Raw genomic sequence first — 23,369 nt, forward strand, 5'->3', positions numbered from 1 at the left:
CCATTATAAATTGCCCCTAGTATAGGTAGGTGGTAGGGAAATGTAGGGACAGGTGGGGATGTGGTAGGAATATGGAATTAGTGTAGGATTAGTATAAATGGGTGGTTGATGGTCGACACAGACTCGGTGGGCCGAAGGGCCTGTTTCAGTGCTGTATAACTAAACTAAAACTAAACTAAAGAATGTTAGCTAAAGCTGAAGCTCATGGCATTGAAGGAAAATTGTTTACCAAGTTAGGAAACTGGCTGAGCGACAGAAGACAGAGTGCAGGGATAATGGGCAGATACTCTGGCGGGATATGTCTCGTGGTGACTCGTGGTGTTCCACAAGGATCTATGTTGGCTGTCAACTATTCACCATAACATATTAGATGATGGGATAAAAGCCACAAATCTACGTTTGCTGATAATACAAAGATAGGCAGTGTTATAAGCAGTGTAAAGAGAAGTATAAAATTACAAAGAGATATTTATAGGTTAGGTGAATGGGCAATACTGTGGCAAATGGATTTCAATATAGGTAAATGTGAGATCATCCACTTTGGACCTAAAAAGGGTAGAAAAACTTGCTTTCTAAATTGTGAACAGCTAGAAATGTGGAGGTCCAGAGGAGCATGTGGGTCCAGGTTCATTGATCATTAAAATGTTATGAACAGGTACAAAAAATAATCAAAAAGGCTAATGGAATGCTGGCCTAGAGGACTAGAAAACAAGCAGGTAGAAGTCATGCTACAGCTGTGCAAAGCCCTGGCTAGACCACACTTGGAATACTGTGAGGAGTTCTGGGCATCACTCCTATGCTGGCCTTGGTTGGAGCTCAGCATTGATTTACTAGAATCATACCTGGACTCCAAGGGTTAAATTACAAGGATGGATTACACAAACTAGGGGCTGGATTTTATTTTCACGCCACCACGCCTGACAGCGGGCGAAAAAAATGATAGCCTGTGTGTGCGGGCAGCGGGCCTCCCACCACCATGCCATTGCAATCTTGAGTGTGGTGGCTCATTTAAATATTCAGGGTGGCTGCCCCCCCCCCCCCAATCACATGGTGGGGGTGGCCATGGCAATGCCGTGAATGGTGTCAGCTGTCTCTGAGCCATTTTTAAAGGGCTGCCGGCCCTGCTCAAAGCATGTCCCTGTTCCCCACGCCCCCCCCCTCACCCCCACCACCACTACACTAAAAATAAATATTTGGCCTGTTCCCACCCCCCAATACACTGAAATTGCAGAGTTGAACCCTTCTCCCCACCAACTGCACAAAGTGCAGAGTTGACCCCCTCCCATCCCATTCCCTACAATAACTGCACAAAGTGCAGAGGTCACCCCTTCCCCCCGCCCCCACATTAAAAATGCAAAGTTGGCCCCCATCCCCCCCATCCCCACTACACTAAAAATACTCTGATTCCCCACTTCCCCACCTCGGTGGCACCAGATTTCCCTGGACAGGAAAATGAAGGCGCGTGAGTGTCACCCGTTGCGATGAAGATCCAGATCCAAAGATAAGATCATGGGGAATTTGATTTAAATTTACGCATAAAGTTAATTTCAATATTTAAAGTCGGGTCCCGTAGCCAAGTGGCAGGGGGGCCGCCACGGAGCCTCGCCGCTGCCAGGCAATCCTAGCATTGGGCTGTGTAGTGGGCTGCTGCCACTACGATCTTCCAGCCCCACCCTCCCCCTGGCCCCACCACGGGGTCTGATGTCAGGAGCTCAACAAAATTCAGCCCTAGGGTTGTATTTCCTGGATTTCTTTTTTCATGGGATGTGGGCATCGCTGGCAAGACCAGCATTTGTTTCCTATCCCTAATTGCCCTTGAACTGAATGGCTTGCTTGGCAATTTCAGAGGACAGTTAAGAGTCAACCACATTGCTGTGAGTCTGGACTCACATGTAGATCAGACCAGGTACAGACAGCAGATTTCCTTCTCTAAAGGACATCAATGAATCAGATGGGTTATAATGGAAATCAATGATAGCTTCATGGCACCATTACTGAGACTAGCGTTCAACTGCAGATTTTTATTAATTAATTGTTTAAATTCTACCAGCTACCATGATAGAATTTGAACCCATGGGATTAGCCTGGGCCTCTGCATTACTAGTCCAGTGATATTATCAATATGCCACCATCTTCCCATTTAGAAAGTTAAAGGGTGATTTGATTGAAGTTTGTACGATATTAAGGGAAACAGATAGTGTAGCTAGAGAGCAACTACTACTGCTGGTTGAGAATCTAGAATAAGGGGCCATAGTCTAAAAATTAGATTCAGCCTTTTCAGGAGTAAAATTAGGCAACACTTCTACAAGCAAAGGGTGGCAGAAGTTTGGAACTCTGTTCCGCAAAAACAATAATTGATGCTAGAGGAATTGTTAAATTTAAATCTTAGATTAATAGATTTCTGTTAGCCAAAGGTATTAAGGGACAAATTTGGGTAAATGGAGCTAGGCCAAAGATCAGCCGTGATCTCATTGGGCTGTATTTTACTCGCGATCCGCAACTCACAGCGGTGCTGCTGTCAATCTGGCAGCAAAGCAGAAAGCGCTGGAGAAACTCAGCAGGTCTGGTCACAGACCTGAAAGTTAACTCTGCTGAAAATGGCTCTGGATGAGGCCCACCATAGACCTCGACATCGGGAGGGCCTGGGGTAGTTTGGGATTGTTATGCAAACTAGTTGATATGCAAAATATATTTAACAAGCACTTGCATTTATATGGCACCATTAACATAGTAATACATTCCAAGGCACTTTACAGGAGCATTATCAAATAAAATTTGACACTGACCCACACAAGAAGTTATTAGGACAGAAAAGAGGTAGGTTTTAAAGAGCTTCTTAAAGAAAGAAATTGAGTTGGAGGAGCGGAGAGGTTTAGGAAGGGAACTCTGGAGTTTAGGGTCTAGGCAGCCGAAGATATACCCATTAATAGTGGAGCAATTAAACATTTTTTTATTTGTTCATGGGATGTGAGCATCTCTGGCAAGGCCAGCATTAATTGCTCAACCCTAATTGCCCTTGAGAAGGTGGTGGTGAGCCGTCTTCTTGAACCTTTACAGTTCGCGTGATGTAGGTACTCCCACAGTGCAGTTAGGTAGAGAGTTCCAGGATTTCTACCCAATGACAATGAAGGAACAGCGATATATTTCCAAGTTAGGATGGTGTGTGACTTGGAGGGGACCTTGCAGGTGGTGGTGTTCCCATGTCCCTGCTGCCCTTGTCCTACTAGACAATAGTAGAGATCATGGGTTTAGGAGGTGCTGTTGAAGAAGTCTTGGAAAATTGTTGCAGTGCATCTTGTAGATGGTACACACTGCAGCCACTGTGCACCAGTGATGAAGTGTGTGAATGTTTAAGATGTTGAATGGGGTGTCAATCAAGCTGGCTGCCTTATGGTGTCGAGCTTCTTGAGTGTGGTTGGAGCTGCACTCATCCAGGCAAGTAGAGAGTATTCCAGCATACTCCTGACTTGTGCTTTGTAGATGGTGGAAAGGTAGAAAGAAATTGGGAATGTACAAGAGACCAGAAGTGGGGGAAGTGCAGATATCTCGGAGAGTTATAAGGCTGGGGGAGGTTATAGCGATAGAAAGGATGAGGCCATAGAAGGATTTGAAAGAAAGGATGAGAATTTTAACATCAAGGCATTCCTTAACCAGGTGCCAATATAGGTCAATGAGCACAGGGGTGATGGGTGAATGGGACTTGGTGCGAGTTCGGATATGAGCAGTAGAGTTGTGGATGAGTTGCAAGCCAGGAGTGCATTGGAATAGTCAAATTTAGAGATAACAAAGGCATGGATAAGGGTTTCAGCAGCAGTCTATATTGCCAAAGTTGTGAAAACAACTACCATTTATCACTACTTAAAAATAAATTGATATTTAGTGACGTTTATATTCAATATCAACTCTAGCAGTTGGAATGTTAGAAACATCTTAAATAGAAGCAATCGTTTAATGTTTTTATTATTCAATAATACTGAAGGTGCCATATTACAAAACAAGGAGAGAACTTAGACAATGAATTAGTACATTAAAACTTGGGTCAAAGACTTTAAATTATTAACTACAATTTTGAAGATCCTTCACATCTAGGGTGCACGTGTTACCATATTGAACAGCACAATTTCCACACTGGTTAATAATTGGCCCTTGTATGTGTGGCCACTAAAATCATCATAGATCAATCAAAAAAAACACACCAGTACTTAATTCATAGCTTTTACCCTTCTCCCCCATATGCCTGTGGGCAGACAGATTTTCTTTTTAAATAGTAGATGGTAGAATGAATATTTACAGTTTTATAAATTAATATCTATTGACAAAGATTCCACACAACAAAGAATTTCATATTATACATTAATAATAGATTTTAAAACAGGGTAAGTCGCTTAGAGTTTGGCTTCAGTAATCAAATACAAGTAAAATACAATTCCTGAAGCTCATGTGGGTGGATTCTACAAATTCACAACTCCAGCTTAAAATTTGTGCACCCAAAGCATATATCAGGAATCCAAGCACAGAAGTCAATCAGCCTCACAAGATTTTCAAATCATTAAAATGAATCAATGAAAAGTCCAGTGTGGACTGTGACATGTGTGCTTGAATTCCCAATACATGCTCCTGACACATGAGACTTTGCAATGAATATACAAGTTTGTAATGTCTACCCTACAATACTGAATGACCTGTTCAAAACTTTGGTAATTTGTTTTCACATTAAATAATGTGTTAGTATCTGTTCAGTTTATGACTGCACAGTCCTTGCATATCATTAATTATACCATCTAAATGCTTTACCATTACTACCCGCTACCCTTGCAAAGCTCTATTAGAAGCCACTTTTAAATATGATCATTTATAATAATTCATATATTCAATTTTGAAGATGCTGACTATTCCGCAGATTTCAACAGCCCTGCCTTTCTTCGCTAAATGGGCATTTTTCATGGGTGTCAGCAACCTATTCAATTTTTAAAGGCATCACAGTGATATATGATCCTGTGTTCACCCGGCATACACCAGTTCCAGTGAAGGTCACTGCACAGGACGTTTACCAGGGCACCCTGTCCTCTCCCCTATCTGGGTAATGAGACCAATTATTCTTCATATTGGTGGTTATGAATGTTTTGGAGTAATCTATACATTTTGGTGTTTCTGTCAATAGATAAGAAATCCTATCCTCAATTGTTGTGTGCTCTTAGTAAAACTTAAAAATTTTGTACAATGTCACTGTGATGGATCACCATTTTAGAACCACACATAATGGCCCAGATTTTGAGGTCAGCAGTGAAGTGACACATTCACCACTGACCTAGAAGAAAGTTTCCCGCAAAGATCTGGTGAGTTCTGTGGCATAAATTTCACCTTTCCCAATATTAATTTCTTTCTGGCGTCAGCTACAGGGGATTTTTGGCATTCTGCAACAGTGATATCATAAAGCAAGCTAAGCAGACAATCACATTAAAGACTTTTCACAGACAGTAAGCCTGAAGTAACAAGTACTTTTTATAATTCACATTATAATTTTACAGAAAACAAAATAGAGATAGGGCATATAGATAAGATTAATGTAGAAGCTGAAATATCACACACACTTTCAAAATATTTTTTATTATTTTAAAAATCTATGGAATTTTTTATCATGGAATGGATAACTGTAACATTCCACAGATACGAAATTAGTTTTCAGTGCTAGAGAGGTTGTTCAGCAGTATGATGATGCAGTATGCTGTTAAAAACCCAGTTACCTTGCATTCAACAAGGTGTAATTTTTTTCAAGGGTTTTTGCAGCAAGAATAATAGCATTAAAAAGTGGAAGTTCACGTCAATTTAGTGAATTCCATTGCGAATACTTCAAAGGTGCACTTTGTGGAGGAGTGTGAATCACTGACAGCAACTTCTGGATTTCCATGTTTAACTGCACATGTGCGGACACCAAAGGTTGCTGTCAGTTTCACAAAGGAATGACGATGACCGTTGACAGTTTCACAGCCATTCCAACAGTAAATTCCTGAGGGGTCTTGACAGGGTGGATGTAAAAGGATGTTTCCCCTTGTGGGAGAATCTAGAACTAGGGGTCGCTGTTTAAAATAAGGGGTCACCCATTAAAGACAGAGATGAGGGGAAACTTTTTCTCTCAGAGGGAGTCTTTGGAACTCTCTTCCTTAAAAGGCGATGGAAGCAGAGACTGAATATTTTTAAGGCAGAGGTATATAGATTCTTGATAAGCAAGGGGTGATAGGTAATCGGGGGTAGGCGGGAATGTAGAGTAATCAGTTCAGCCATGAACTTATCAAATGGTGGAGCAGGCTAGAGTGGCCGAGTGGCCTACTTCTGCTCCTAATTTGTACGTTCATATGTTTGTTCATAAAATCTAGGCCACTGTTACTTTCTTGTAACATGATATTAGAAAATGGCAGAACTCTTTACTCTAGCTCACAGCAACTATTGGCTCAACTGATGAAATATCTGTCTTTCCTGACTGGATGTTGCTGTTAGAGCGCAGACTTTGAGGGTCTTGTCCCCTCTTGAAGTTACTTTGTTCAGGCCAGGCTAGCCTGTAAGAAGGTGCCATGGAGGGGAGAATGTGTTCCTGCACTCCATGTTCTCTTCTAAATATATTCAAGAGAGATTTAAGTTCTGAGCGAAAACTCTCATTCAACCAGCAATAAATAAAGGGGTTATAGCAGGTACTGCTCATGGCAAACCAGTGGAAAGCAAAATAAAGAGCATTGTTGGTGTGAATAGTTTGACTAGAAATGAGGACAACATAACAATTCAGAGGAAACCAACAGACAGCAAATATTACCACAACCAGCATCAGCATTTTAATTGTTTTTTTCTTTTTCCGTCGGTGTGCAAAATACTGCTCTGTTGTCACATCCCCAATTGCATTGCGAAGCCATAACTTCTTGGCAACTGTGGTGTATGTGACAGTGATGATTAAAAGGGGAAGCACATACAACATGATAAATGTGGCCAAGTCCAGATACTTCCAAAACAGGTCTGCTGGCTCTGGGAAGTTTGGGACGCACAAGCTCCGAATATTTTCTTTGCTGCAATGTAAAATAAAAGGCATAGTCATCAATGGGATCAATGGTTTCTGATAACTAAATAATTCAATCTTACTTGAGTTGTCAAACTTTTACTTGTGTTTTAGATAGTCTGCACCATGGTTTCTTCCATTTTCCATGATAACGAGAAATCAATGGTTTGATTATTAACACTTAATTTAATTCTGTGAACAAATTATTATTAGCAGAACTTATGATGAAAGCAATGACTGTTACATTTAGTCTTAACAGGCTCTGATGAACAAAGATAATTCAATTGAATGGATGAATTCATTTGACAATAAGTATGTGTTAGACCCCAGAAAAAGTTCAAAAGAGAGTGATTAATCATTCTGTCCAAATAATTAAGTTTATATGTTGGGTTTGCTTAGTATTAAAATTCAAAAGAAAAATTGTCATAGGATATTGTACATAAATTTGCATTGGAGTGCTTACTTGGGGCTGCATTAGAGTGCTAAAATGGGAGTTTTGTGACTGAGGGTAATTAAGGGTTAGTTTTGTCTAAAGTCTAGTCTTTCTTTTATTTAGAAAATTAACTTAACAGTTGCTGTTTGGATTGGGGAAGGTGAGTTTTAGACCAGCTTTAAACAGAGTTCACTCAGGCTCTGCTTGCAACTGCACCTTGTTAATTAGATAACCGGCTTAAATCAGTTTTCAGGGGCTAGAGTCAGACAGTATAAAAGTGGGCCCTCTTACAGTGCTGACTTCATTTGCACTAGAGTGTTGACTTGGGGGTGCATTAGAGTGCTAAAGTGGGAGTTTTGTGACTGAGGGAGTTCTGTGAGGAGAGAGCAAGGAGCTCCTTTCATTTCCTACCTGTCCTCAAAGAGCGTGAGGGGAGCCAAGAGTTACCAACGAGTACAGCTGACTGGTGAGTAAGTCCTGGTGGGTATTTTTCAAACTAGATTGAATTGTAAGTCATTGTTTTAGCAAGACGTAGTTGATTTTTTTTATTATAATAGTCTTCTAAAGTTTTACATTTAAAGGGTTTAGTCATGGCAGGGGAGCTTAAAGCCATGGTTTGCTCCTCTTGCTGCACGTGGGAATCCGGGAACATATCCAGTCCCTGGGACCAGCATGTGTGCAGGAAGTGTGTCCAGCTGCAGCTCCTGGAAGCTCGGGTTTCAGAGCTGGAACGGCGGCTGGAAACACTGTGGAGCATCCGCAAGTCTGAGAGCATCGTGGATAGCACGTTTAGAGAGGTGGTCACACCACAGCTGAAGGGACTTGAGGAAGGAAGGGAATGGGTGACCACCAGGCAGTCCAAGAGAAACAGGCAGGTAGTTCAGGAGTCCCCTGGGTCCTCCTTGCAAATCGGTATTCCATTTTGGAGGCTGATGAGGCTGGTTCCTCCGGGGAGTGCGGACAGAGCCAAGCTTCTGGTACCACAAGCAGCCTGTCTGCAGAGGAAGGGGGAAAGAGAGGAAGAGCAATAGTAGTAGAGGATTCTATAGTCAGGGGAACAGATAGGCGCTACTGTGACCGTCAACGTGACTCCAGGATGGTGTGTTGCCTCCCTGGTGCCAGGGTCCGGGATGTCACTGAACAGCTGCAGGGCATCCTGAAGGGGGAGGGTGATAAGGCAGAGGTCATGGTACATGTTGGGACCAATGACATAGGTAGAAAGAGGGATGAGGTCTTGCATCAAGAATTCAGGGAGTTAGGCAGTAGACTAAAAAGCAGGACCTCTCGGGTTGTAATCTCTGGATTACTCCCAGTGCCATGTGCTAGCGAGTATAGAAATAGGAGAATAGCACAGCTTAAGAGTTGGTGCAGGAGGGAGGGGTTTAGATTCCTGGACCACTGGGACCGTTTCTGGGGGAGGTGGGACCTGTACAAGCGGGACAGTCTACATCTCAACCAGAGGGGGACTAACATCCTTGCTGGCAGGTTTGCTAGTGCTGTTAGGAGGAGTTTAAACTAATTTGGCAGGGGGAGGGGACGCAGACTCCTAGCAGATTAGGGACACAGCTAAACACAGGAAAGCAAACAAGTCAGAGGGAATGCAGCGGAAGTAAGTTTCAAGGGAGTAAGACCAGGATGGATGGCCTCTACTTTAATGCCAAGAGTATTATAGGTAAAACGGATGAGTTAAGGGCAAGGATTGACAGGTGGAATTGTGATATAGTAGCCATCACGGAGACATGGTTGAGGGAGGGGTAGGATTGGCAGCTCAATATCCCAGGATATAGAATCTTCAGGCGAGAGAGAAGAGGGGTAAAAGAGGAGGGGGCATTGCAATATTAGTTAAGGAGTCCGTTACTGCAGTGAGGAGAGATGATATTTTTAGATTAGATTAGATTAGAGATACAGCACTGAAACAGGCCCTTCGGCCCACTGAGTCTGTGCCGACCATCAACCACCCATTTATACTAATCCTACACTAATCCCATATTCCTACCAAACATCCCCACCTGTACCTATATTTCCCTACCACCTACCTATACTAGTGACAATTTATAATGGCCAATTTACCTATCAACCTGCAAGTCTTTTGGCTTGTGGGAGGAAACCGGAGCACCCGGAGAAAACCCACGCCGACACAGGGAGAACTTGCAAACTCCACACAGACAGTACCCAGAATCGAACCCGGGTCCCTGGAGCTGTGAGGCTGCAGTGCTAACCACTGCGCCACTGTGCCGCCCATATCTTGGAGGGGTCATCAAATTAAGCTTTATGGGTAGAGTTTAGGAATAAAAAAGGGACAGCCACACTGTTAGGTGTTTATTATAGACCCCCAGATAGTCAGCGGGAAATTGAGGAGCAAATATGTGCGCGATTCGCAGTTATGTGTAAAAATAATAATAGGGTAATTATATTAGGTGATTTCAACTTTCCCAACATTAATTGGGATAGTCATCATGTTAAGGGCTTAGATGGAGTGAAGTTCTTAAAATGCATACAGGAGAACTTATTAGCTCAATATGTAGAGGATCCAACAAGGGAGGGTGCAGTGCTGGACCTAATTCTGGGGAATGAAGCCGGACAGGTGGTTGATGTGTTGGTGGGGGAGAATTTTGGTGATAGCGACCACAACATGGAACAATTTAAGCTTGTTATGGAGAAAGAAATAGACAAGTTGCAAAAAAAAGGTTTTGGATTGGTGAAGAGCGAATTTTAGTAAAATAAGGCAGGATCTGGCCAAGGTAGACTGGAAAGAGTTACTTGTTGGGAAATCTACAGAAAAGCAGTGGGGGGCAATAAAAAGGAAATGGGGAGGGTACAGGCCCAACATGTTCCCTCTAGGGTAACAGGTAGGAGCAACACGCCCAGAGAACCATGGATGACCAGAAACATTCAGGGTACGATGAGAAGTAAAAGAGAGGCTTTGAGCAAATACAAGGAGAGCAAATCAATGGAAGCATTAGTGGAGTACAGAAAGTGTAGGATGGAGCTTAAGAAAGCAATTAGGAGAGCAAAGAGGGGATATGAGAAAGCTCTGGCTGGTAAAAGTAGGGAAAATCCCAAGATATTCTATAAGTATATCAATGAGAAGAGGATAACCAGGGAAAGAGTAGGACCCATTAGGGACCAAGGGGGAAATCTGTGGGTGGAGCCAGAGGACATTGGTAGGGTGTTGAACGAATACTTCACATTTGTCTTCACCCAAGAGAATGAGGATGACGATATGGAACTCAGAGAGACAGAGACTGTGCGGTTCTTGAGCGAATTGTCATAGGGAGTGACAAGGTATTGGAGGTTTTGGCAGGCTTAAAAGTGGACAAATCTCCAGGTCCAGATGATTTGTGTCCCAGGATGCTGTGGGAGGTGAGGGTGGAGATTGAAGGGGCTCTGACCCTAATTTTTAATTCCTCTCTGGCCATGGGGGAGGTGCCAGGGGACTGGAGAACAGCTAATGTGGTCCCACTATTTAAGAAAGGTTGTAGAGATAAGCCAGGGAACCACAGACCAGTGAGTCTCACGTCATTGGTAGGGAAACTATTGGAGAAAATTCTGAAGGAGAGAATCTGTCTCCACTTGGAGAGGCAAAATGTGATTAGGAATAGTCAGCATGGCTTTGTCAGAGGGAGGTCATGCCTAACAAATTGGATTGAATTTTTTGAGCATGTGACCAGGTGTGTAGATGAGGGTAGTGCAGTTGATGTAGTTTACATGGATTTCAGCAAAGCCTTTGACAAGGCCCCACATGGGAGACTTATCAAGAAAGCAAATGCACATGGGATACAGGGTAACTCGATAAAATGGATTCAAAGTTGGCTTAGCTGTAGGAGACAGAGAGTGATGACAGAGCTGTTTTTGTGACTGGAAGCCAGTGTCCAGTGGCGTACCACAGGGATCTGTGCTGGGTCCCCTATTGTTTGTCATTTATATAAACGACATAGATGACTATGTGGGGGGTAGGATCAGTAAGTTCGCGGATGACACAAATATTGGCCGAGTGGTTAACAGTGAGGTTGAGTGTCTTGGGTTACAGGAAGATATAGACAGGATGGTCAAATGGGCAGAAAAGTGGCAGATGGAATTTAACCCTGAAAAATGTGAGGTGATACACTTTGGAAGGGGTAATGTGACGCGGAAGTATTCAATGAATGGCCCGACACTGGGAAGTTCCGAGGAACAAAGGGACCTTGGCGTGTTTGTCCATAGATCTCTGAAGACAGAAGGGCAGGTTAATGGGGTGGTGAAAAAGGCATATGGGATACTTGCCTTTATCAATTGAGGCATAGATTACAAAAGCAGGGAGGTCATGTTGGAGTTGTATAGAACTTTGGTAAGGCCACAGCTGGAGTACTGTGTGCAATTCTGGTCGCCACATTATAAGAAGGATGTGATTACACTGGAGGGGGTGCAGAGGCAATTCACCAAAATGTTGCCTGGCATGGAACATTTAAGCTATGAAGAGAGCTTGGATAGGCTTGGGTTGTTTTCGCTGGAGCAGAGAAGACTGAGGGGTGACCTGATCGAGGTGTACAAGATTATGAGGGGCATGGACAGGGTGGATAGGGAGCAGCTGTTCCCCTTAGTTGAAGGGTCAGTTACGAGGGGACACAAGTTTAAGGTGAGGGGCAGGAGGTTTAAGGGGGATTTGAGGAAGAACTTTTTTACCCAGAGGGTGGTGACGGTCTGGATGGCACTGCCTGGGAGGGTGGTAGAGGCAGGTTGCCTCACATCCTTTAAAAAGTACCTGGATGAGCACTTGGCACATCATAACATTCAAGGCTATGGGCCAAGTGCTGGCAAAATGGGATTAGGTAGACAGGTCAGGTGTCTTTATTGCATCGGTGCAGACTCGATGGGCCGAAGGGCCTCTTCCGCACTGTATTATTCTGTGATTCTGTGAAATTATAGTACTTTCTTGAAGACTTTAATGTTAACCATTCATCAAATGAAATAAAAAGGGAAAAATCTTGTATTCATGTAACATCTTTAAATCCTCACATCTCTACAGCCAATGAAATACTTTAAAAGTGCAATCACTCTTATAATGTAGGGAAACACAGCCAATTTGTGCACAACAAGATTCTACGAATAGCAGCAAATGACCAGATAATCCAGTTTTAATGATGCTGGTTGGGGTATAAATATTAGCAAGGGCACTGGGTGAACTCCCATGCTCTTCAAATAGTACTGTGGGATATTTTACAACCATCAGAGAGGGCAGATGGGGCCTTGGTTTAATGTCTTATTTATAATAGGGAACCTCTGACAGTGCAGCCCTCCCTCAGTATGGCAATGAAATCTCAGCTCAAGTCCTTCTCATATGAACCTAAGAATTGCTGGATGAAAAACAGCAATGTCCATCTGGTCTTCCTTCTACATCCTGGTAGTGGCATGATACAACAATAATAGAGTGGTTGACTAATGATGCAATCAATCTCTATCTATTAGTCTGCAAAAGAGGTGAGGTGAGGAAAACCCCCAGTGGTAGAAACAATTAGAAACCATAGATTTGAAGAAGCCCTCGACGTCGTGATCTGTGCGGAGGGGGGCCCTGAAGATGGCTCCGGATGAGGCCCACAGATCTTGACAATGGCAGGACCCGGCCCTATCCTCCTGGTGCCATGGCAGACCACCCCCCCCCCCGACCCTGCGTTGCTGTGTGATGGGACCACAATTTAAATATTCAAATCAATAAAATTAACTAATTTACATACACTTACCTTGGATCTTGAAGGCCTGCCACGATTTTCAGTGCAGCGGCAGGCACTCCCACACCTTCAGATCCCCGTCCAGGGAAACGAGGTGCGACAGTGGTGGGGAGGGGGGCCAAGGCTGACATCAAACATAACAATATATTCAAATTCCACATTGATAGAAGATAAACAAGGAGATCAAACAAGATGACCAATCTCTAAATGTTTACCTGTATTCGAATTTGAAGAGCTTCTGATAGATAGCATGTGGGAGGGAAAAACCACTAGCCATAATCCAGATGATGACGGTGTAAAGGACACCCTTGGCAGTTGGCACACGTGGCTTCAAAGGATGCATGATAACCTACAGAAGATATAATCATTAATTTCTAATATAGATAAAAGATTTATGCAATATATTAGATGGTTGCATCCCCCAAACCTTCCATTTTACCTTTTGCAGCCCTCCTATGATTTCACCTTGACAAATGTACCAAACACTTATCATTTTTGCTTGAAACTCTTCTCTCTAATATTTTACTGAATATGCAGGCACCGTTTAAATTAGTGACTCCACTAAAATAGTGCAGGTAAGATTTTCAGATGAATGCTTTAAGCATCGGTGCATTGGTAACACAAGGCATATTTCAGAGCCTTTGATCTCCTTTTTAAAATGAAATCATTTACAGGTCAAAACTTGACTCCAAGATAATAAAAAAAACCGTGAAACGTCCAATGGATTTGCCATCACATGGACTTTCTGAGAGTTTTAAAAATAAATTCTGATTTGATTGAAATGTCGAGAGTGGGCTACTGTAACTACGCATGCGTAGAGCTCTGCAGCGTCCTTGTTGGAGCTGGGTTGTATCTGATCTTACAGCAGCTCTGAAATCTTTAGTTGCTGCATCGCAATGTTTGCAGTCTTCAAACAAAACAAACAAGATTTCTGCTGACGTCACCCGCCGCAGAAAGTTCTTACTGCTGAACACTGTTAAATCATTTATTGTGTTGGTGCATACCTTTATTTTACAGTTAATTGGATAAACTCCAAAATAATTTATATGTTAGATCAAGGGAAAAGAAGAAAGGGAACGGACAAAAAGAAAGGGGAGCGAGCGGAGAAACTGAATTCAAGAACAGTTGAATTAATGGACAATTTAATGTGATGCGCCTTAAACGGTAAATAACACTGTTGACAATGACAGCTGGCTTGTGTTGTAAAACATTTGACAGTCAATAATTATTATCGATTCAAGCCAATGCAGAAATATTCTGAGCCCCTGCTGCCATCTAACAATAGAGAAGCCGTTATCGATGCAAGATATTCAGCACCCAGTAGATGAACAGCGCCGCAAATAGGTTCATGCGGAACGCCGGGACGCCCCGGGCGTTCACTGTCACACTCGGTCTCTGTTCTGAACGGATGAAATGCTGCAAATCTTGATTGCTTTCCATTGCCGGTAGCTTGGTAACTACATGCAAACTGTTCAATGAATGGTTCACACTGCGCTTGTTAGCTCGGAAAAGATTGTGTGTGTGTGTGGAGGGGGGGGGGGGGTGGAGCTGTTGTTAGTGGTGGTGGGAGTAGGCTGCAGCAAGAATAAGTGCTTGCTCTACAACTGCGGGGGGTTGACTCACCAAAAACCCTATCATAATGCTCTTGTGTGGAAGGAAGCACTATGAAGCTCCTCAGATCCTCTGATTGACATTTGATGTCAATCACAGGAGATGTGAGATACCATCCCCAAAGAGATTGGACAACTCTTTGCTTTGTTTTGACCTGACTCTGGGATTATAGAAACACTTCTGTATTACTTTAAATTGGACATCACTTTGGAATGGCAGAAATGTTGCTCTATCATTGCACATGTAATTCATGGGAGCTGACTGGCAATACGGATTTTGGAGGCATGTCCACTTGTGGGTTACGTTAGGCACAGTCATCGTAAAACCAACTTTTGTATTTCCGTTATGATTTAAAATTATTGACCTCCCCGATTATTTCGGTTAACCGTTTCCAGTATGTACAGATACATCCTGCTAACTGTACAAATGGTATTTGTTCTGGCAACTTGGTCAAGTATTATATTAGTTTAAACTCTAAATATTTCTCAGTTGCGCTTGCAGGGTGGGGTAAGCTAAATTGAAGAACTTTATTATGGGACAATATTAATCCTATACCATAAGCCAACACTGAAAAACTCCACATTAACATGTGGTCCTTTTTGGAGTTTGTTGAGAAAAGTCGTAATCGTGAAAACTTCTGAATACTGGCAGTTTTTTTCAGACCTTAAGCCTTTATTGGTAACTGGATACCACAAAGGGTTTCCAAAGACATTAGAATTCATTGTAATTTGTCCTCGAAGATATATGTAGACTTCTTTGAAAGGCGTATTAGTACCTGGTGCCTGTCCAGGGCGATGGCTGTCAAGGTGAGGGTGGAGACGTGCAAGGAACAGTACTGAGCAAAGCGACTGATGTGACACATGACCTGCCCGAAAACCCAAGTGCTGTTAACAAACCGAACCTGTCAATCAAAAATGCCAGAAGATTATTCATACAATCCTTCACATACTATAAACAATTAGCGACGCCCACATCCCACGTACGAATAAAAAAAATCGTATACCGAACAATCCTGTTTATGTCTGTTCGCTGTAATTGTGTTACTATGTAGAACTAAGGAACAAAATGTACGCCTTTAAGTACAAAGATGTTAAAACACTATCGTTTCGTATACATTACTGTTTGGGAAATACAGTTTATTTACTAAGGAATTGTTTTAATAACTGCAGTTACATTGTACTAATGATTGTTCAATTGCACTCATTATTTTGCCAACACGGTTTAAAAGTTATGGCAACGATATTTGCACGATAAAAAATACGCCGCATGCCACTCCAAAATAGAATTATTAAAATTTATAAGTTATGTTGGGACAAACTGAATGCCATTTACTGTTAGCCGCCCTGTTGTATTTACATGTGCTACTCGTTTACGTGTCAATTTACCGTAAAATTAAGTAGAACACATGCTTCAAATAGAAAACTATATCTGGCAGCATGTACTTGTTACCTACAAATGTTTCAAATAACATGTTCAAGCACAGATAAAGCTTTATTCAGGTACTCCATTGGTATTGAGTGTAGCACAAAACAGTCATCTTCATAGGTCACAATTAAGCTCTTCAATGTTTTAGTTGCGATTCAAATACAGTAAAGGTCCGGATTGGGTTGGACAAAATAGTTGTAGTTAACAAAATGTGCATGTAGCTGAGCCGGGTAAGGAGCACAAGTGGACGTTTTAGAACATTGCCAATACTTTGCTGTTATCAGAAGTGCTTACATGTTATTTGGACCCCAATTACTGGCGAAGAAAAGCTAACGACTTGAGACAGGCAGGGTATTTCTATATCTCGTGCCAAGCTAAGAAAATCCATGCCCCATAATCATTTGTATGCCATTTGTCCTCAATTATCACGTTTGCTCCCCTGTAAGGTTATCTCCTTACGACGCTGGGTACCAGTTTTTGTCTGACAGCTCTCCTGTGAAGCCTGTGAAGGATGTTTTACTATATTAAAGGCAATATTAGAAATGCACGTCGTTGTCATTATCTGCATTTATGATTTGTGTAACTTTTTCAGTGTATTTGAACAATGAAAGGAATAAAGTTTAAACAGTATATTATCCCCCGTCCGACGAATAATTTTAGTCTTACCAGTGTAAACGGGGTGTTAAGAAGGGTGATCAAGATGTCAGCTACAGCGAGATTAACAATGAACAGGCTGGTGGCGGAATGCATCCGTTTGTTCTTTATCACGACCTGGCACACAAGGATATTTCCAAAGAGAGAGATCACTATAATAACCGAGTATGCCACAATGAGTAAAGCTTTGACGGTTGCATTTTGGGACTCCGCCTCGTACGTTGCCGAGTGCACAAAGCTCTCCCAATCGTCCAGAGTAAAGTTGCCCCAAGGAAAGTAAGACGACCTGTTTAACAGAATGGGTGTCTCGGGGAGGCTGGTGTTAAATAAGTTGTTTGATCTTTGAAAAGCATTGGCTAAGTGGGGAACAGAGAGCCACATGTAACGGGTCATTATTCAATTTTTTTTAAATTCCTTTGTATTTTAAACACATTAAATCTTGGCAAACTCTTGCTTTTTGATGCTTTACTGAAAAGTTGCTACGACGCAGGTATCCGAACAGTAAGGTGCTAAAGAAGGAATCGTTTTGCCAATCATTCAAAGCTCTCGGTTTGCAGGTCGGAACTCGTGTGGAGAAATTGCTGAAGATTTGTTGAAGTTGTGGAGTCTGGGTTTTGCTTGTTGAGCATTTTCGCCGCGCTGTGATCTACCATCTTGCCGCTATCGAGTTACTGTTGTGCGAGTTTTTTTTTATATGAACCAAGCTGAAACCCACTCACATGGTGACACGTACTGTAGCCAATTGATGCTTCGGGCTCTTTAATACAGTGACGTCAAAGAACATTCTTTTTTTGTTCAGGACCTGCATAACAACACTTGGTGCTTTATATTCTGTTCAGGATGGTAGGTATATATCATTCGGTTTCAAATGGGTAGTGGGCGTGACACTCTTCAATAGTCTTTCCCCAGTCGTTGATTTATTTCATCTCTTTAATTTCACTTTCGCCGTGAACAACAAAGTGCAATTCTCGCAAAAAGAAAATAGAACGAGCAGTGGTTTTATTTTATCTCTCACTGGAACCAAGATGGGGAATAACTTTTTAAACAGCGGAGCATCACTTCACATTCCCGATCAGCTTTTGTCTATCCACAGTCATTCATCGATGACATTGGTCTCAGATTAAATAAATTATCTTTATTTTAAATAGCCATTCATGTTAATAGACGAGGACTCTGTGACATACAACCGACGCCAGCGTCATCTCCAGACGCGAGAAATCTCCGTTTTTAATCGCTATCAACTTGCCCTGGATTTCAATAGACTAATTATACACTCTGGGGCATCTCGTCTTCCACAGGCAAGCAAGCATTCCCTTTTGTTCACAAATATATTCTAGTCTTTTAGCGTGGGAGTGCATGCAACAGGGAATCCTGCTCCTCCTCCAATCTTCTTCGTTTTTACATTATAGGATCCAGCAGAATCTTATTAAATCTGATAGATGGGACCAGACATCAGTAGACCTATTATTAGCTTGGACTCCAACTCAGGGTTTAATGGGGGTGGGGTGAAGAGGAGGGCTGGTGATTCTGAGACCCAGGGCTGAAATTTTGCTTTGGGGATGGAAAACAGGAGTCAGGACTGTTTGCAGGTCCCAAATCCACTCTCAGGGTGGTGTGGGGGGGGGGGGGGGGAAACCGTCATTCCTAGGGATTTTGACCAGGTCACCCCAGTAATTGGCATGGAGACAAGTTCTCCATCTAATTAAGGGTGATAGGCACGCTCTCCAGGCTGGAGGGCCAATCAGAGGCCTTCCAGCTTGAGAGGAGCAGCAAGCTGCAGTAAAAGGTAAGGGATTGAGAAGGCGCTTCAACATGGAGGCACCCTCTCACCAACTTTATAAAAAGTTTAATTAAAAACAGAAAAAGCAGTCAGGCCCCCGCTGTGGGGAGGAAATCCCTCTACAAGGCAGCCTTTGGCTACAACAATACCCAGAGAGGCAGGTACTAGGTCTGACTGGAGCACTGGCATCCTGACCTGCTGCTGTTGGCCTCCTTTACCATTGGTTAACATGGCTTTTAATGAAGCCTTGGCAGGACCTGCAAATTCAACCCCATTAACTGACAAAAGTACAAAGTTTCAAGGATTACCTGCTAAAATTCTGAGCACAGATATTGTAGGATATTCGAAGCCTTGTGTTATATAGCATCTTAGGCTGCCACAGATTCTTCAAGATCACTGTCATTAGTGTAATGGTTGCAGCCAGTGGTATTTTGGATTCTGCCACTGATGCAAAGACTTTATGAAAGTAATCGTGACTAAGGTATGGTCATTATTCATTCTCATCACCCACTACTAATGAAGAAGATGCAACCCAGGCCACAGTGAAAGAGGAAGAAATTAATACACTAGAATGATTTAAAATTGATAAGGAGGAGGTATTAGATAGGCTGTTTATACTTAAAGTTGATAAAGCACTGGGACCAGATGAGATGCATCCAAGGATACTGAGTGAAGTGACAATGGAAATTGCAGAGGCACTGGCCATAATTTTCCAGTCTTCTTTATACTCAGGAGTGGTGCCAGAGGACTGGAAAATTGAAAATGTTACACCCTTGTTCAAGAAAGGATGTAAAGATAAGCCCAGCAACTACAGGCCATTCAGCTTAATTTTGGTGGTGGGGAAACTTCTAGAAGCAATAATTCAGAACAAAATTAAGGGTCACATTGACACATGTCGTTAATTAAGGAAACCAGCATGAATTTGTTAAGGGAAAATCATGTTTAACTAACTTGCTGGAGTTTTTTGAAGCGGTATCCAAGTGGCTTGATGAGGCCAATGCTGTTGAGGTAGATGGATGTCCAAAAGGCATCTGATACAGTGCCACACAACAGGCTTGTGAGCAAAGTTATAGCTCATGGAATAAATGGGGCAGTAGCAAAATGGATACGGAATTGGCTGAGTAACTGGAAACAGAGAGTAGTGGTTAATGGATGTATTTCAGGCTGGAGGAAGGTCTGAAGTGGAGTTCCCCTGGGGTCAGTGTGGGACCCTTGCTCTTCCTGATATATATTAATGACCTATACCTTGGTGTACAGGGCACAATTTCAAAATTTGTGGATGGTATGAAACTTGGTTGCATTGTGAACTGTGAGGAGGATAGTATAGAACTTCAAAAGGTCATAGACAAGCTGATGGATGGGCAGACAGGTGGCAGATGAAGTTCAATATAGAGAAATGTGAAGTTATTCATTTTGGGAGGAAAAACATGGAGAGACAATATAAAATGAAGGATACAACTCTAAAAGGAGTGCAGGAGCAGAGGGACTTGGGTATATATGTGTATAGAACATTTAAGGTGGCAGGACTGGTTGAGAGAGTGGTCAGTAAAGCATACAGTATCCTATTTATTAATAGGGTCATAGAGTACAAAAGCATGGAGGTTATGTTAAACTTGTCTACGACACTAATTCAGCCTCAGCTGGGAATATTGCATCTAAATCTGGGCACCACATTTAAGGAAAGATGTGAAGGCATTGGAGAGGGTGCAGAAAAGATTCACGAGAATGGTTCCAAGGATGAGGAACTTCATTTACAAAGATAGATTGGAGAAGTTGGGACTGTTTTCCTTGCAGAAGGGAAGGCTGAGAGATGATTTGATAGAGACGTTCAAAACCATGAGGGGTCTGGACAGATTAGATAGAGAGAAACTGTTCCCACTTGTGAAAGGATCAAGAATAAGAGGGCACAGATTTCAGGTAATTAGCAAAAGAAGCAATTGTGTCATGAGGAAAAACTCTTTAATGCAGCAAGGATTTGGAATGCACTGCCAGAGAGTACGGTGGAGGCAGGTTCAATCGAGGCATTCAAAAGGGATGATTACCTCAAAAGGAAGAATGTACAGAGTTATGGGCAAAAGGTGGGGGAATGGAACTGAGTGAACTGTTCACTCAGAGAGCCAGTGCAGATATGATGGACTGAATGACCTCCTTCCACACTGGAACAATTCTGTGATTCTGTGACTATCATTAGCCCTATGTCCAACTTGTTTAAATAGAAGGGTCCCTGTCATCTTCTCAAGGGCACCTTGGAGTAAGCAATAACCATGTGTCTTGCCAGCGGTATATACGTTCTGAAACGAAATCAAAAACAACTTTGGAGCTAACATAAAAGCAAAATACTGCGGATGCTGGAAATCTGAAATAAAAACAAGAAATGCTGGAACCACTCAGCAGGTCTGGCAGCATCTATGAAAAGAGAAGCAGAGTTAACGTTTCGGGTCAGTGACCCTTCTTCGGAACTGACAAATATTAGAAAAGTCACAGGTTATAAGCAAGTGAGGTGGGGGTGGGGCAAGAGATAACAAAGGAGAAGGTGCAGATTGGACCAGGCCACATAGCTGACCAAAAGGTCACGGAGCAAAGGCAAACAATATGTTAATGGTGTGTTGAAAGACAAAGCATTAGTACAGATTAGGTGTTAATGCTCACATCTCTGTCCTGGGATTGCTGCAGTGTTCCAGTGAACATCAACGCAAGCTCGAGGAACAACATCTCATCTGCGGATTAGGCACAATACAGCCTGCCGGACTGAACATTGAGTTCAATAATTTCAGAGCATGACAGCCCCCCATTTTACTTTCATTTTTAGTTATTTTTTTCATTTTTTCTTTTTTCATTTTTTACAATCTTTTTTTTGCATTTATTTCATTTCATCTTAGGTTGTTCAGTTTGCTTACCCACTGTTTTTTTTCAGGTTTGCACTTGTGGCTGTTCAATATTCAGTCCATTAACACCTAATCTGTACTAATGCTTTGTCTTTCAACACACCATTGACATATTTTTTGCCTTTGCTCCATGACCTTTTGGTCAGCTATGTGGCCTTGTCCAATCTACACCTTCTCCTTTGTTATCTCTTGCCCCACCCCCACCTCACTTGCTTATAACCTGTGACTTTTTTAATATTTGTCAGTTCCAAAGAAGGGTCACTGACCCAAAATGTTAACTCTGCTTCTCTTTTCATAGATGCTGCCAGACCTGCTGAGTGGTTCCAGCATTTCTTGTTTTTATTTGGAGCTAACATGATAGGTGTGCAGGTGACAGATCAAGACGAAAGTTTTGAATCTTGTTTAGAAATGTTTTTTCTCTGGACAGATGCGAATCAAAATAGTCTAAAGTTTCAGGAGAATGGTTTGTAACAGCTTTAAATAGAGAGAACTCAACATTTTAATCCAACTCTCTTCAGAAAAGTAACTAAATTAGGAAATTCCCACTCATTAAGGTCCTTGAAGTACCTTAATGCAGAAAATGTTTGTTAATGAAATTCAATGCATATCAGACCAGGGTCAGAAGGTTCTACAATATTTCTTTTGAAAATGAAATAAAATTTTACATCAAAAGTACTGTTTTAAAACAATTGGAGGAAGATTCAGTACAGGACGAAACCGTTTCCTCTGCACTTTCACATACTACATCAGATTGGTAGTCAGTATAGCTATTGATACTTTGAATCAATTAAATGTTGATTAAATTCTGAGGGCCCAGACAGTTGAATATACAATTCGAAATGGTAACCTACTCCAAGACTTATCTGGAGTTGCCCAAGTTGCAGTAAATGTTGATACCAATTTCTGATTAATTACATTAAACTCTGAAGTAAGATGTTTTCTCTTGAACATCCTGAACCTTTCCTTTGATTTCAATGATATTTACAATCACATGTAGTTTGTTACAAGGACCTAGTCAGGGTGTAATGTAATACTCACCACACACCTGGATAGGTGCTGGTGCAGCATCACTCAAGAAAGTCAGCACCATCCATGTCAGAATTTTCTGCTTAATCAGCAGACGTGCCACTAAAACCAATATCCATCCCCTCCACCACAGAGGCACAGTGACTACAATATGTATGGTTTCCAGGATGCTCAGCAGCAACTAACCAAGTTCACTTCAACAGCGCTTCGCAACCCATGACCTCTACCACCAAAAAGGATAAAAGCAATAATATACCGGAACACCATCATTTCCAAGTTCCTTCCAAGTCACACAACCTCCTGACTTGACTATTTACCACTGTTCTTTCATTGTCATTGGAAAATCCTGGAATTTCCTGTCCGTTATAGTATAGGAATATCATGAGCACAAAGGCTGCATTGGTTCAAGAACAAGGCCTAGCAACACCCTTTCAGAGTAACTAGAGATGGGCAATAAATGCAGTCTTTCCAGTGTCACCCACATCCAGAGAGCAAATTTAAAGAAAACTTGTGTCTTTCAGAAATAAGCAGACATGTCGACAAAGCAAATTCAGCTGTTACGAACATAATTCAGACAGATTTAAATTCAATGTAAATTACTGAAAATTAGTGAATATCTAAACAAAAAACTTTGCAAAAAATATTCACTCTGATGCCAGATGGCATTGCTATTAAAACCTCAATATGGAAGGAACATAACAGGAAAATGTCAAACAAAGGCACAGCATGCAAAAATTCCTAACATTCAAAAAAAGCACAATACATCAAGAGAATGGGCTTGTGACTGTCAAATATGTGTGCAAACATA

At 42.0% G+C, this 23,369-nt stretch overlaps 1 protein-coding gene across 1 annotated transcript; it reads right to left on the reverse strand.

Moving 5' to 3' along the window:
- Nucleotides 1-6,427: 6,427 nt before the first annotated feature.
- LOC137370991 (G-protein coupled receptor 83-like) lies at nucleotides 6,428-17,263 on the reverse strand. The gene is made up of 4 exons (XM_068032895.1): nucleotides 16,883-17,263; nucleotides 15,567-15,692; nucleotides 13,396-13,529; nucleotides 6,428-7,052 (listed from the first exon to the last, which is right to left on the reverse strand). Exons 1-4 carry the CDS (start codon nucleotides 17,261-17,263, stop codon nucleotides 6,428-6,430), a joined length of 1,266 nt encoding a protein of 421 aa, XP_067888996.1.
- Between the last annotated feature and the right edge of the window lie 6,106 nt (nucleotides 17,264-23,369).

The sequence above is a fragment of the Heterodontus francisci genome, chromosome 6 (assembly GCF_036365525.1).
Source record: "Heterodontus francisci isolate sHetFra1 chromosome 6, sHetFra1.hap1, whole genome shotgun sequence".
Classification (NCBI taxonomy): domain Eukaryota; kingdom Metazoa; phylum Chordata; class Chondrichthyes; order Heterodontiformes; family Heterodontidae; genus Heterodontus; species Heterodontus francisci.